This window comes from Haliotis rubra, unplaced genomic scaffold (assembly GCF_003918875.1).
Source record: "Haliotis rubra isolate DU_JTF1 unplaced genomic scaffold, ASM391887v1 Scf288, whole genome shotgun sequence".
NCBI lineage: Eukaryota > Metazoa > Mollusca > Gastropoda > Lepetellida > Haliotidae > Haliotis > Haliotis rubra.
The window spans coordinates 1,183,811-1,195,984 of NW_025766955.1; the positions used below are offsets into that span (position 1 = coordinate 1,183,811).

The window sequence follows — 12,174 nt, forward strand, 5'->3', positions numbered from 1 at the left end:
ATAGATACTTTCATGATCCTCAGGGCAGTGGTGTATTCTGGTGGGTGCATCGTTACTTCGTCTTAAAATAGCCGTGTTACGACATATTCTCAATATTATGATCCAAAAATATCATTTATATCATTAGTTTACTTTTTATGACACATTCAGTTTTGAAACATCACAGAACTATGGCGGATAGAAGATAAATCGGAAATATTCTCGATTAAAATTACAGTTTCTCCATAATTCCTCCCAAAATTGATTGTAACTGATTGTCTTTCTTTGTGGGTCGATCCGTGAAGATCCGGGTCTACAGTAACCCATGCTTGTCGTAAGAGGCGACTCGACATCGCCAGTTCTGTACATGCGCAAAAAATCGGGCGGTCAGGCTCACTGACTTGTTTGACATATGTCTTTGTACCCCTCGGAATATTGTTGAATGCGGCGTAAAACTAAACTCACGCACTCAAACTCTTTGTGGGACATATCACCTGTCGCGATATCCGTGCTCCTTGCGGCAATACTAGTATTCCGTTTGATGAGATCTCTGGGTAACGAGCGCGTCACATCCATGGATGGAGTTTCCACGTGTGTTTCCTACAAAGGGATGTAACTCTGTCAACACTCTGACGAACTTCTCACAGCACACTTCACATTCGCCACCACTCCCGTTTCCATAACCTCGAGGAACATACGTGACCAACTCATGCTATTCCGGGACAAGCCGAATATCTTCTTGGAGGTTTCGGAAAGGGGCGAGTGGTGACGAAAGTTGCCCCCCTGTGACTTGAGGGCTCATGTGACCCCAGTAACCATCATAATGCACGTGCTTTAATTAATTTCATTTTCATTGGCTGGGGTCCTTGTCAAAAGATTGATAAATACAATGGCGGACAGCATGAACAAGGAATCTTGAAATCAACCACCCAGGGCACATATTGGAATTGGACTTTGATCGTATTTGTTGCTTTTAACATCGGCAATATTCCAGCTATATGAATATGTGGCCTGTATATAATCGAGTGTGAACCAGACAAACAGTGATGGATATCATGAACAACGTACGATACTACACATTCAACTACGTCACCGAACCTGACCATCCGACCAATGTGCTCTCGTCTTTCGACAGACCCGTGAAAGTCCGGGTTAGACTATTGACCTTCAGTAACCCTTGCTTGTCGTAAGAGGCGACTAAAGGGATCGGGTGGTCAGGCTCGCTGACTTGGTTGACACGTCATCGGTTCCCAATTGCGCAGATCGATGCTCATGTTGTTGATCACTGGATTGTCTGGTCCAGACTCGATTACTTACAGACCGCTGCCATATGGCTGGAATATTGCTGAGTGCGGCGTAATACTAAACTCACTCACTCACTCGTCTTTCGACAAGCCTTCATTTAGTTGTTGGGATCCAGATTTAACCGACCCCACAGTCTCTCACCACCACCCCCTTCCATTCCCCGAGGTCTGGAGCAACTGAAACGAAAGGTGCGACCTTTAAGGTAGAACTTGCCGATAGTGTCAACCTAAGGTCAGAGATAGTGTGTAGTTCGGTATCTGTAATAGGTGTTATCTCGCCGGTATTCTCGTGACTGCACTGGGCCAAATATAGAAATAACTGTGAGATATAACACCTATACAAGGTACAATATAGACCATTGTATCGTAACTCATCTATTCCTGGAATATTGCTAAAAGCGGCGTAAAACTAAACTCACCCATTCACTGATAACTGATTAAAGTGAGTGGGTTGGGTACAACGCCGCATTAAAAAGTAATTATTGTAGTTATTTCTGGCGTGTCAGGTTACTGTAGGCGAGTGAGTGAGTTTAGTTTGACGCCGGCTTTAACAATATTTGAGCAATATCATGGCGGGAGTAGTATAGTAGTGGGGAGAAAAAGTAGTATGGGTGCACCCTGCTTGGGAGCTTCCATACTACCTAATTCCGCTCCCACAGCCACCAAAAAATGAGTTTTTTGCACAAAACTTCGATTATAAGAATCTCATTTTCGCTAGGGCTACCTATTTTTCAGCAACCGTTCTTTTTCGACCCGACACCAAGGTTGCTCGAACTTCCAATTAGACATATGGAGTTGTTATAGTATACAGGATACACTCCAACAACAACATGTATGGCAAAACAAATCGCAGTAACTTTCCAAGAAATGGGCATTCGGTGCAGCAAATCGATCGCACACCACCTCCTACTGGAAAACACGCACGACAACAACCTCGTGTCCGATATCTCGACGGTAGACGCTTTAACCACTGCCCAAGTCAAAACATTGATTACTCAACAGTCTCGTTTCCTGTTGACTGGGTTCCGTCCTATTGCACAACTGAGTACAATAACCAGTCCAGAATTTTAAGACCAATTCATTTAACTGGAGACATAAATATCAATCACTACGCTCCTTCTAATCCTTACAAACACGTCGTGCAGCGTGCTCTGTCGAACAGCGAGCTCTGACAAACGGAAACCTGGAAATCGTGCAAATCTCAACACGAGGGTCTGCCGCTAGAAAAGTTAAGCGGTCTGGTACGGAATTGATAAAGCGCTAAAAACACACGACAGGTGTAACCAGTGAGCCAGATGCATTGTGAATCATTTTACGACCTCATCAAGAGGGGCAGTCTATGACGTCTTAGTTAAGGTCATGCTGCCTACACCTCGCCAGAAAATATAGAAATACGATGTAATTAAAGTTTAAAACTAAAATTCATTGTAAATACCATTTTCTTATGAAACAAGGAATTGGAATTCAATGTAACCATAGTTGTTTGTGATGTCTATTTTCACTTTCACAAGATACAATTCGGATCGGCTAAAAAGTAGGTCATTCTCTAAAAAGGTTAATGAGACTCATGTTTCGGTTTGCTCAGCTTAATGGAGGAGGGAAATCTGAAGTGAAGCAGATTTTAAACCTTAACAACTTTCTTGAAATCCACGAGTACTGATATCGTGCAAACAACCCAAGAGATATACTCGGGGCGAACAGAGGTTCGATCCCACAACCCCTTGTGTGTGGCTCATCTAAGGGGCTCAACTCTGCACAGCGAAAAGCGGCGTACTGGAGACAAGGCCATCCCTACTCCAAACACTTGGTTGTTGATGTTAACATCGAACGAAAGTACCCAATAGGATATACCAATCTGAAAACGATTAGTTAAAACAGTTTTGCTTTGTATTTTGTTTAAAGCACGCACAGCAATTGGTCAGGCGGCCGGTAAATAACCGAGTCTGGGCTAGACAAACCAGTGGTTGATATAATAAACATAGGCCAACACCGTCGGGAATGGCGACGCGACGAGGAATCATCAGAATTATTGAGTCTGACCACTTGATATGTGGCATAATACGATTAATATAGTTAAGTTGGGGACAACTCGGAACCCGCAATGTAACGCTACGGGCTTTTGCACTGCATAGCGCAGTGACACATACATGGTCTCTCCTACAAATCGAAGCATTCCCCCATTCAACAAAACAAGAAATATAACCAACCCTACCCATTGGCGCATCCATGGTGTGTGTGTGTGTGTGTGTGTGCGTGCGTGCGTGCGTGCGTGTGAGTGCGTATTAGGTTAACGTGGAATACCAACACAGATGCCCTATATAGTAAATGTCAACAACGCGTCCTTCTAATGCGGAAACTGCGATCTTTTAATGTTTCCCAATCTGTTATGATGTTGTTTTATACCACTTTTATTCAGGGTAAACTCACTTTTACTTCTCAGTGCTGGTTCGAGTCTCTTTCAGTCAAAAACAAATCAATCCTTAACAAAATTGTAAATACAGCTAGTAAAATAGCCGGGGTCACTTTTCGATAATCTTTTACTTCTCTATGAGCGGCAAGTACTTTCAACGTCTGAAAAAAAATCGTTAATGACACCACACAAGTCTGGAGTACAAGCTTTTACCTTCGGTCGCCGCTATACAGCGCCAATCACCAAGACTAAACGAGCTCGAACGTCTTTTGTACCTCAAAGTATTGCAATTTTAAACAAATGTTGAATGTCCAGTTATCATCTTATTCATTTAATTCAATTTTAGAACATATTTATCTCTTTTTATGTTTTTAGTAATGTCATATTTTATGCTGTTATTCATTTGTATTTTTGTCAAGCTCTGTGAACCAAAACGAATTCCTTTTAAGGAAATACAGTATTGTCTGTCTGTCTGTCTGTGTGTGTGTAAGTGCTTGCGTACACCCTTGAAAATTCCTACCCGTGAAGGCCCGGATTAGAATGAACCTTCAGTAACCCATGCTTGTCGTAAGAGGCGACTAACGGGATCGGGTGGTCAGGCTCGCTGACTTGGTTGACACATGTCATTGGTTCCCAATTGCGCAGGTCGATGCCCATGCTGTTGATCACTGGATTGTCTGGTCCAGACACGATAATTTACAGACTGCCGCCATATATCTGGAATATTGTTGAGCGCGGCGTAAAACTATACTCACTCACTCACTTGAAAATTCCTGGATCCGCTTATGCACCCCATCCTTAAAAAAACCCAATCCATCCTCCATCATTCCCCACCCCTTAAAAACAAATCTCAAACAAATTAAAAAAGCAAACAAACAAAAAACAAAGGCAAACAAAAAACAAACAGGAAATACACACAAAAATCAACAACAAAAGAAACAAAAAGAAAGAACAATAAACAAAGCCCCAGAACAAAACAAAACCCCTTAAAACAACACATTTAACCCCTAAAATCACTGGTGTACGATATATAATGTTCCTCAAAGCATACGTCCCGAACTTTCGACCCAGCACATTGTGTGTGTTCTGAAGACTTTCACACGTGTGACCCCAAGGCAGATCCTTATCAGACCAGGACTAGGAACACGGCACAACACGCGTGGCTGACTCACAGGACCCGACACACAATGAATATCCTGGTCATTTCCAGCTTATTGTTTGCTTTGGGAGAAACAGCTTCGCTAAAATCGGGTAAGTATCTGTTTAAATGTCCATTAGTTTTGAAAATGATGTCCCTAACTTAGACTTACATAGCTACATAGTTTATAGTTAACATATATATACGTAGGTAATATATACCTAAAATTTACTTTGGTCCAGATTCCTTTGAATTTTTTCTCTCTTATAGCCTTGACTTTTGGCCTTGTATTTTGAAAAAATACGCGTTATTGTAAGTCTGATTGAGTGAATTGTTCGGTTTCTAGGGAGGCGAGGTGTTTTATCATTTGAAGATAAGATCATGTGGAAACTTATCATATGCTTTGCAACATGTGGAGAAGTGAATGACATTCTGAATGGATTGTTCTGTTGCTAGTTAATTATGACTATCATTTCCCACTATTCCTTATTTTTAACGTAAAACATTGTAGTAACATTAAATAACTTAACATTTTATGCAGACTTCTTTCTTACCTAGATTACTTTTCTGGTCGAAAAAGAAATTGAATTGCTGTTTCAATTTATTTCAGATAAAAGAGCCAATGGAGGTATGCAAACAGTATGATCTAATATCATAGTTATTTTTATTATTATTACATGAATATCACAGTTATACGGACATCTAATTAATTCTATTCAATTGCTACTGTCAGATACAGGGCGCATTAGATTTGACATGTTTTATAATCATGTAAATCATCCTAATACTCAGACACAGCACATGGCTTGCTGAGGACCGTCAAGATCCTTGTTAGAACTGATCTTCGACCCGTGAAGATCCGGGGTTGAATAGGTCATCAGCAACCCATGCTTGCCGCAAAAGGCGACTATGCTTGTCGTAAGAGGCGACTAACGGGATCGGGTGGTCAGGCTCGCTGACTTGGTTGACACATGTTATCGGTTCCCAATTGTGCAGATCGATGCTCATATTGTTGATCACTGGATTGTCTGGTCCAGACTCGATTATGTACAGACTGCCGCCATATAGCTGGAATATTGCTGAGTGCGGCGTAAAACTAAACTCGCTCACTCACTAGAATTGTTCTTCAGCACCCCATGCTTGTCGTAAGAGGCGACAAATCGGGTAGGCTGTCCAGTCTCGATGACTTGGTTCACACATGTCATCGTATCCCATTTGCGTAGATCAATGCTCATGATGTTGATCATTGGATTCCCTGGTCAATTATTTACAGATCGCCGCCATAAAGTTGGAATGTTTCTGTATGCGGCGTTAAATGACAACCAATCCAAACTAAATTTGTGTTAAACATACCTCTCTTATTTCTCAATGACGACGTGGGCTGCTTGTACAACGGCGTCTTCGAATTCCTGGGCAGCAAGTTCGGGAGTCTTGACGGTTGTAACGCCTGTGTGTGTACCGTGACAGGGATTCAGTGTACAGCCACACCGTGTAACGGAGCCCTGACTGCCGCACCAGTCACAGTACCCGTGTCTGTACCGGGCACAGGTAAATTCATTTAAAAACTGTTAGTCTAAAAAAGAAATCCAGTTTTATTATTTTCCCATACTCAAATTGCACTTTTTGATATAACCCGTTCTTACAGCACATCGTCAGTTAGCCAGGGCATTATGTCTCCATACAAATAACGCTTCGCTTCGGATGTGACGTCACCCTCTCCATCTGTCATCCGTAATCCAGCGTAAAATTTATATCCCTCGTGTTAGTAGTATGACTGGAGGGCTATTTAGCTGTGTATCTTCGAACTAATTCAAAACGAAACCGCACTTACGGCACCACAATATTTATTAAAATCAAACTGAGGTGTAATTTACATGACAATTTAGGCAACATAATCATAATAATTAATAATAAGAATGCAGTAAATATAATACGGCTGTTGAATGTGGCAGGTATAATGGAATTGGATGTAACGAAAGGCTATGTCCTTATGGTAAAGCCAGACGCCAGCATTATATTAAAAATAAATATCATGTACCATTTATCTGTAATGCCTATGATACAGAAATATAAGAAATAAGATAAGAAGTATAAAACAAAGTTCACTAAAAACCACTTACTCATTACTCTGTCGTAAATCTTTTGCAAAGCAAAAATGATGCTGTCATGAGGCTTATACTTATACTGACTGACTGACTGAGTTTGGTTTTACGCCGCTTTTAGCAATATTCAAGCAACATCACGGCAGGGGACACCAGAAATGGGCTTTACACATTGTACCCATGTAGGGATTCGAATCCGGGTCTTCGCCGTGACGAGCCAACGCTTTAACCACTAGGCTACCCCCGCCCCCTATACTTATACCATGTACAGAAATTGATAAACTCCAGGACATAGAGCTGCAAAGTTATTTTGCGCACCCACTAAACACAATGTCAGTCGGATTGTATCATGGGCGAGGGCCTCTTTACTGAATAAATACTGTCTGTCTGTCTGTCTGCCATAAGCATAATACTTTCATTTGTTTTTTCGTTCAGGACAATTGCTTAGAGTGACCAATAGATAGAAATACGGGAATTCCACCTTAAACAAACGTTTTAGCCACAAGGAAACTACATTCATATAAAGGAATGGTCTTTCCCCGAAACATCCTCGAACTTAGCTACTGTGGTTTGAATATATAAAATTTACACTTGTAGAGCTCTCTGGTCGACTGACATTTTTTTTCAGAGCAATGCTTTATAAGGGTCACATTCGCGATTCTTCATAAGAAACAGTCAATTTTAACTATGGGTACTTTTTATTGTTAAAACCTCATCCCAAAATGTCAGATTTGAAAAAGTAGATCACATGTCCTGATGCTTATTTGTGAGGGGCGGTGGGGTAGCCTTGTGGTTAAAGCGTTCGCTCTTCATGCCGACAACGTTCGACTCCCCACCATACTCCCTCACTCACATATTTGTGATAGATTATAATGATCGAGAGACATGTTTTGCACAAATTGTAGAGTCACACATTTTTCTGTCTTTTACAACAGGCGGTTGCGTGCACCCAGCGTCGTCTCAGCTGTACCAGAACGGCCAAACATACCCGTCTGCTGACGGGTGTAACACCTGCACGTGTACTAACGGGAACATTGTGTGCACGCACAAGACGTGCACAGTACAAGGCATAGGTAAAAGTGGGATTATGGGAAATTCTATATATATATATATATATATATATACATATATATTTAAAAGGTGGTTACCTGTTGCGAAGTGCATCAAGCGTTCACCCGTTACGCAGAGGTCCCAGGTTGGAGTCCACGGTACAACGTCGTGTCATCTGCTGTGATAATGGTGGAATATTGTTCGAAGATTCCTGTTCGATGCATGGAAGTTTCATTGCTACTTAAGTCCATCTTCCTTATTGAAGAATGTTCGGACTTTGAATGGTTGGACATTATGATTTTTGTGGTGCCAGTGTACCCACATTGTTTGTCTGTTGCTTAACGCCGCAATCAACAATATTCCCGTTATATGGCGGCGGTCTTTAAATATTTAAATCTGGACCAGACAATCCAGTGAGCAACATCATGAAAATCAATATACGCAATTGGGATGCAATGACATGTGTCAACCAAGTCAGCAAGCCTGAACCCCCGATGAATTGCGCATATAATCAACTGGAGCTGTGATCAGGGGTTGGGTATGTGCATCCTCTTTACCCGGTAAAATACGACAATAGCCACTGAAGTGTCAAAATGAAAACTGTCACATGTAGGATTCTGACTGACACCAACTCTGTGGCCCCGTGGGTAGAGTGCCTGCGGGAAATTCGTGGTTTGATCCTCATCCGCGTCATAGAAAAAGACGATGCTGCTCCTTATGTTTTGCCACCCTTCTCATATTTGTCGTTAAGGCGGATAAAGTAAGGCCTGATCGGCTCGTAGGCAGTGTAGTGTGCCTGGGAGTAGTATTAGAGTGTGGGGCGGTGGGGTCGCTCAGCGGTTAAAACGTTCACACGTCACGCTGAAGGCCCGAGTTCGATTCCCCACTTTGGTACCATGTATGAGTGAGTGAGTGAGTTTAGTTTTTCGCCGCTTTTAGCAATATTCCAGCAATATCACTGCGGGGGACACCAGAAATGGGCTTCACACATTGTACCCATGTGGGGAATACCATGTATGAAACCCAATGTTGTGTCCCCTGCCGCGATATTTCTGAAATATTGCTAAGAGAGGCGTAAAATCAACTCACCCACTATTAATGTGTTATCCAAACGTGCACAATGCTGTATTCGTTTATTCTTGACTTTTCCTCAGAATAAAATCATTTCAAGGACAAAATCGATTTTATTTCATTTACTCATAACACACATAACACACGCATTACAGATCCTCATTCATCTTTGTGATGTATTCTTAATGACAGAATTAAGGTTTTGAACAAATACAACGCGATTTTCTTATCTGCATTTTCTGTATTCCGCAGGAGGCACGTGCGTTGACCCAGTGACATCTCAACTGTATCAGAATGGTCAAACATACCGGTCATCTGACGCGTGTAACACCTGCACGTGCACCAACGGGAATATCGCATGCACGCACACCACGTGCACGGGTCAAGGTTCCGGGTTAAATATAGGTAATGAAGATTTGTGAATTCGAAAGTTTGCGGTTTGAAAACTGTCCACAACAGTGGGGTAGCCTAGTGGTTAAAGCGTTCCTTCGTGACGTCGAAGACCCGGGCTCCATTCCCCCTAAGGGTACAATGCGTGAAGCCAATTTCTGGTGTCCCCTGCTGTGATATTGCTGGAATATTGCTGAACGCGGCGTAGAACTAAACTCACTCACTAGTTATCTTGACTGGCTTCTCAGCATGCTTTCGACATATCCCGCAATGCTTTCCTGTGACAAAGTCTTCAAACGTTCTCCGTGTAGAGTTGTGACCTTTGACTATGGCAGAAACCTATGAGTGCAAAGCTACTTCCTTTGGCAGGGTCATCACCGGACATCAGATGTGTCTTATTTCAATTTGCACAGCTTCGTCACTTAGGTGTACCTGGAACCTATAGTCGTGGGTTCGAATCCAGCTTCGCTCTGCTTATATTTGTAGAGTTGTCAGCACCATACACGTGACCATGGCTTTCATTAAATTGGTGAAGTTTGACTTGCATCGATTTGGGCTTCGCTCACATGTCATGTTGTCATGCGATACAGCTCAAGCCGGTCATTGAAGTGTCAAAATGAAAACTGGTACTTGAAGAATTCTTTATGACAACGTTTGAAACTTCTAAACTGTCACTCACTCACTTTAATCGATTTTCAGGAGTCAATCTCCATCCCGGCGGAAATGCGCACACCGGAAGTACTTGCTATGACAACACTCAACACCTGTTCCACAACGACGGAGATTCATACACATCGCGAGATGGCTGCAACACTTGCACGTGCAGCACGGGCATTCTGTCTTGCACCAACCGCCAGTGCAACACGGGCACAGGTGCATACAGCAAGAAACGTTTTGAATGAGAAATCATTGACGATGTTTTATAAGCGTCTTGTGGTAGCTTGAATAAAATACCTCGCGATGTGCAAAACACAATCAAGACGAAAATTTTGCTTTGAAAACTCATCCATTGCTGCTAAATGCTTTATAAGGGGAAGTCAGACCCCTACTACTACTACTACTACTACTACTAAAAATACTACTACTACTAACTATTGTTATTATTACTACTTTCAGGCAGTGCATGCTATGACATCGCCACCAACAAGTATTACACCAACGGGCAGGTCGTCAGGGCATCTGACGGGTGCAACACCTGCACCTGCAGCAACAGCCAATTCCAGTGCTCACATTTGATGTGCTCGCCTATCGGTTGATCAATGTTATCTAAACTCGGGCAACGTCGGAATATAAATCTGTCAATTTGTTTTGTTTTATTTGTATTGTTTAATCACGGGGCAATTCCATATCCTGCCCCGTCAAGGTCAAGGCTGGGTAACACCCGATATCACAGTTAGAATGTGATTTATAAACGCATGCGTATGTTATAGTCAGAAACGTACGACGGTTTTTGCTTTTAGCAGAAATAACATGCACAATAACATTGAATATCTTTTTTCATCAAACAAAACCGTGAGTGAGTATGGTTATAATTCTTCTTTCAGCAGTATACTGTCAATATCACACCTGAAATGGGCTTCACACACCCCATCCATAATAGCAATCGAACCCAGGTCTTCGGCGTGACGAGCGAACGCCGTAACAACTACCCTCCTCCTACGCCTCAATCCAAGGCAACATTTCCCATTTGGCGTATCTGGAAAATTGGTAGGGAAGGGATCACTGAAAATCGCACGAAAAAATCATTCGAATCACGGGGATTCGATATTTATATACAGATTATATTTTGTTTTGTTTCTTTAATGCTTTTCGGTTCGCCGAGCAATATTCTATATTCTGTAAATAATCGAGTCTGAGTCCCAGTCTCATAATGCAGTGATGGACATCACGAGGGTCTATCTACGGGTTCGTGGTACGATGACATGCATGAACGTGACGTTAAATAATAACTCACTCACTCACATGCATGAACCGAGTCAGTTAGCCTGTTAGTTGCTATTAGTCGCCTTTTGCGAGAAGGATGGGTTGATAAAGTCAAGCGCCTCGTTGAATAGGCGATTTTAGCCCTATGCCAATGACAAAGTATGCCCTACGACTGCCGTAAGCAAATGACAAAGTATGCGAGTTACGATCGCCTCAGCGCTACGACTACCGTAAGCCAATGACAAAGTGTGGGAGTTACGATCACCTCACCGCTACGACTGCCGTAAGCCAATGACAAAGTGTGGCAATTACGATCACCTCACCGCTACGACGACCGTAAGCCATGACAAAGTGTGGGCGTTACGATCACCTCACCACTACGACTGCCCAATTTGAAATCGATTATCTGATGATATGTGCCCAATTTTCCAAAATGACTGACTGACTGAGTTTGGTTTTACGTCGCTTTTAGTAACATTCCAGCAAAATCACGGCGGGGAACACCAGAAATGGGCTTCACACATAATACCCATGTGGGGATTGGAACCCGGGTCTTCGGCGTGACGAGCCAACGCTTTAACCACTAGGCTACCCCACCGCCCCTTTCCAAAATGAAGCGATGTTAGCAGTTCGACTATGGTACGTCTGAGTTAAAGGATGGGACTTACGATAGTTGCAGCGCTAAGATAACATTGTGGAACGTGGGCCAGGTTTGTACTGGCAATTCCATGTGCCACAACAAGTGCGGGTTGGGGCCTTCTAAAATGACATCTATCTGCGGACAAAACACGGAATCCTGCCAGCTTC

General features: G+C 42.5%; 1 protein-coding gene and 1 long non-coding RNA gene across 2 annotated transcripts; one reads left to right on the plus strand and one right to left on the minus strand.

Annotated features, from left to right (window-relative positions):
• Positions 1-4,808: 4,808 nt before the first annotated feature.
• LOC124281693 (kielin/chordin-like protein) lies at positions 4,809-10,750 on the plus strand. Its single transcript, XM_046717646.1, has 7 exons — positions 4,809-4,944; positions 5,442-5,458; positions 6,205-6,379; positions 7,869-8,006; positions 9,307-9,459; positions 10,144-10,317; positions 10,561-10,750. Exons 1-7 carry the CDS (start codon positions 4,881-4,883, stop codon positions 10,698-10,700), a joined length of 861 nt encoding a protein of 286 aa, XP_046573602.1. The 5' UTR covers positions 4,809-4,880; the 3' UTR covers positions 10,701-10,750.
• Positions 8,224-11,661, minus strand: LOC124281696. Its single transcript, XR_006899963.1, has 3 exons — positions 11,558-11,661; positions 9,743-9,745; positions 8,224-8,234 (listed from the first exon to the last, which is right to left on the minus strand). It is a non-coding gene; the product is annotated as an uncharacterized LOC124281696 (long non-coding RNA).
• Between the last annotated feature and the right edge of the window lie 513 nt (positions 11,662-12,174).

Bases quoted from the DNA above. Each gene is read 5' to 3' on its own strand.
- LOC124281693 (XM_046717646.1), top strand. From the start codon at position 4,881: ATGAATATCCTGGTCATTTCCAGCTTATTGTTTGCTTTGGGAGAAACA. The intron at 8,007-9,306 runs GTAAAAGTGGGA...TGTATTCCGCAG, and splicing joins GTGCACAGTACAAGGCATAG to GAGGCACGTGCGTTGACCCA. The intron at 10,318-10,560 runs GTGCATACAGCA...TACTACTTTCAG, and splicing joins CCAGTGCAACACGGGCACAG to GCAGTGCATGCTATGACATC.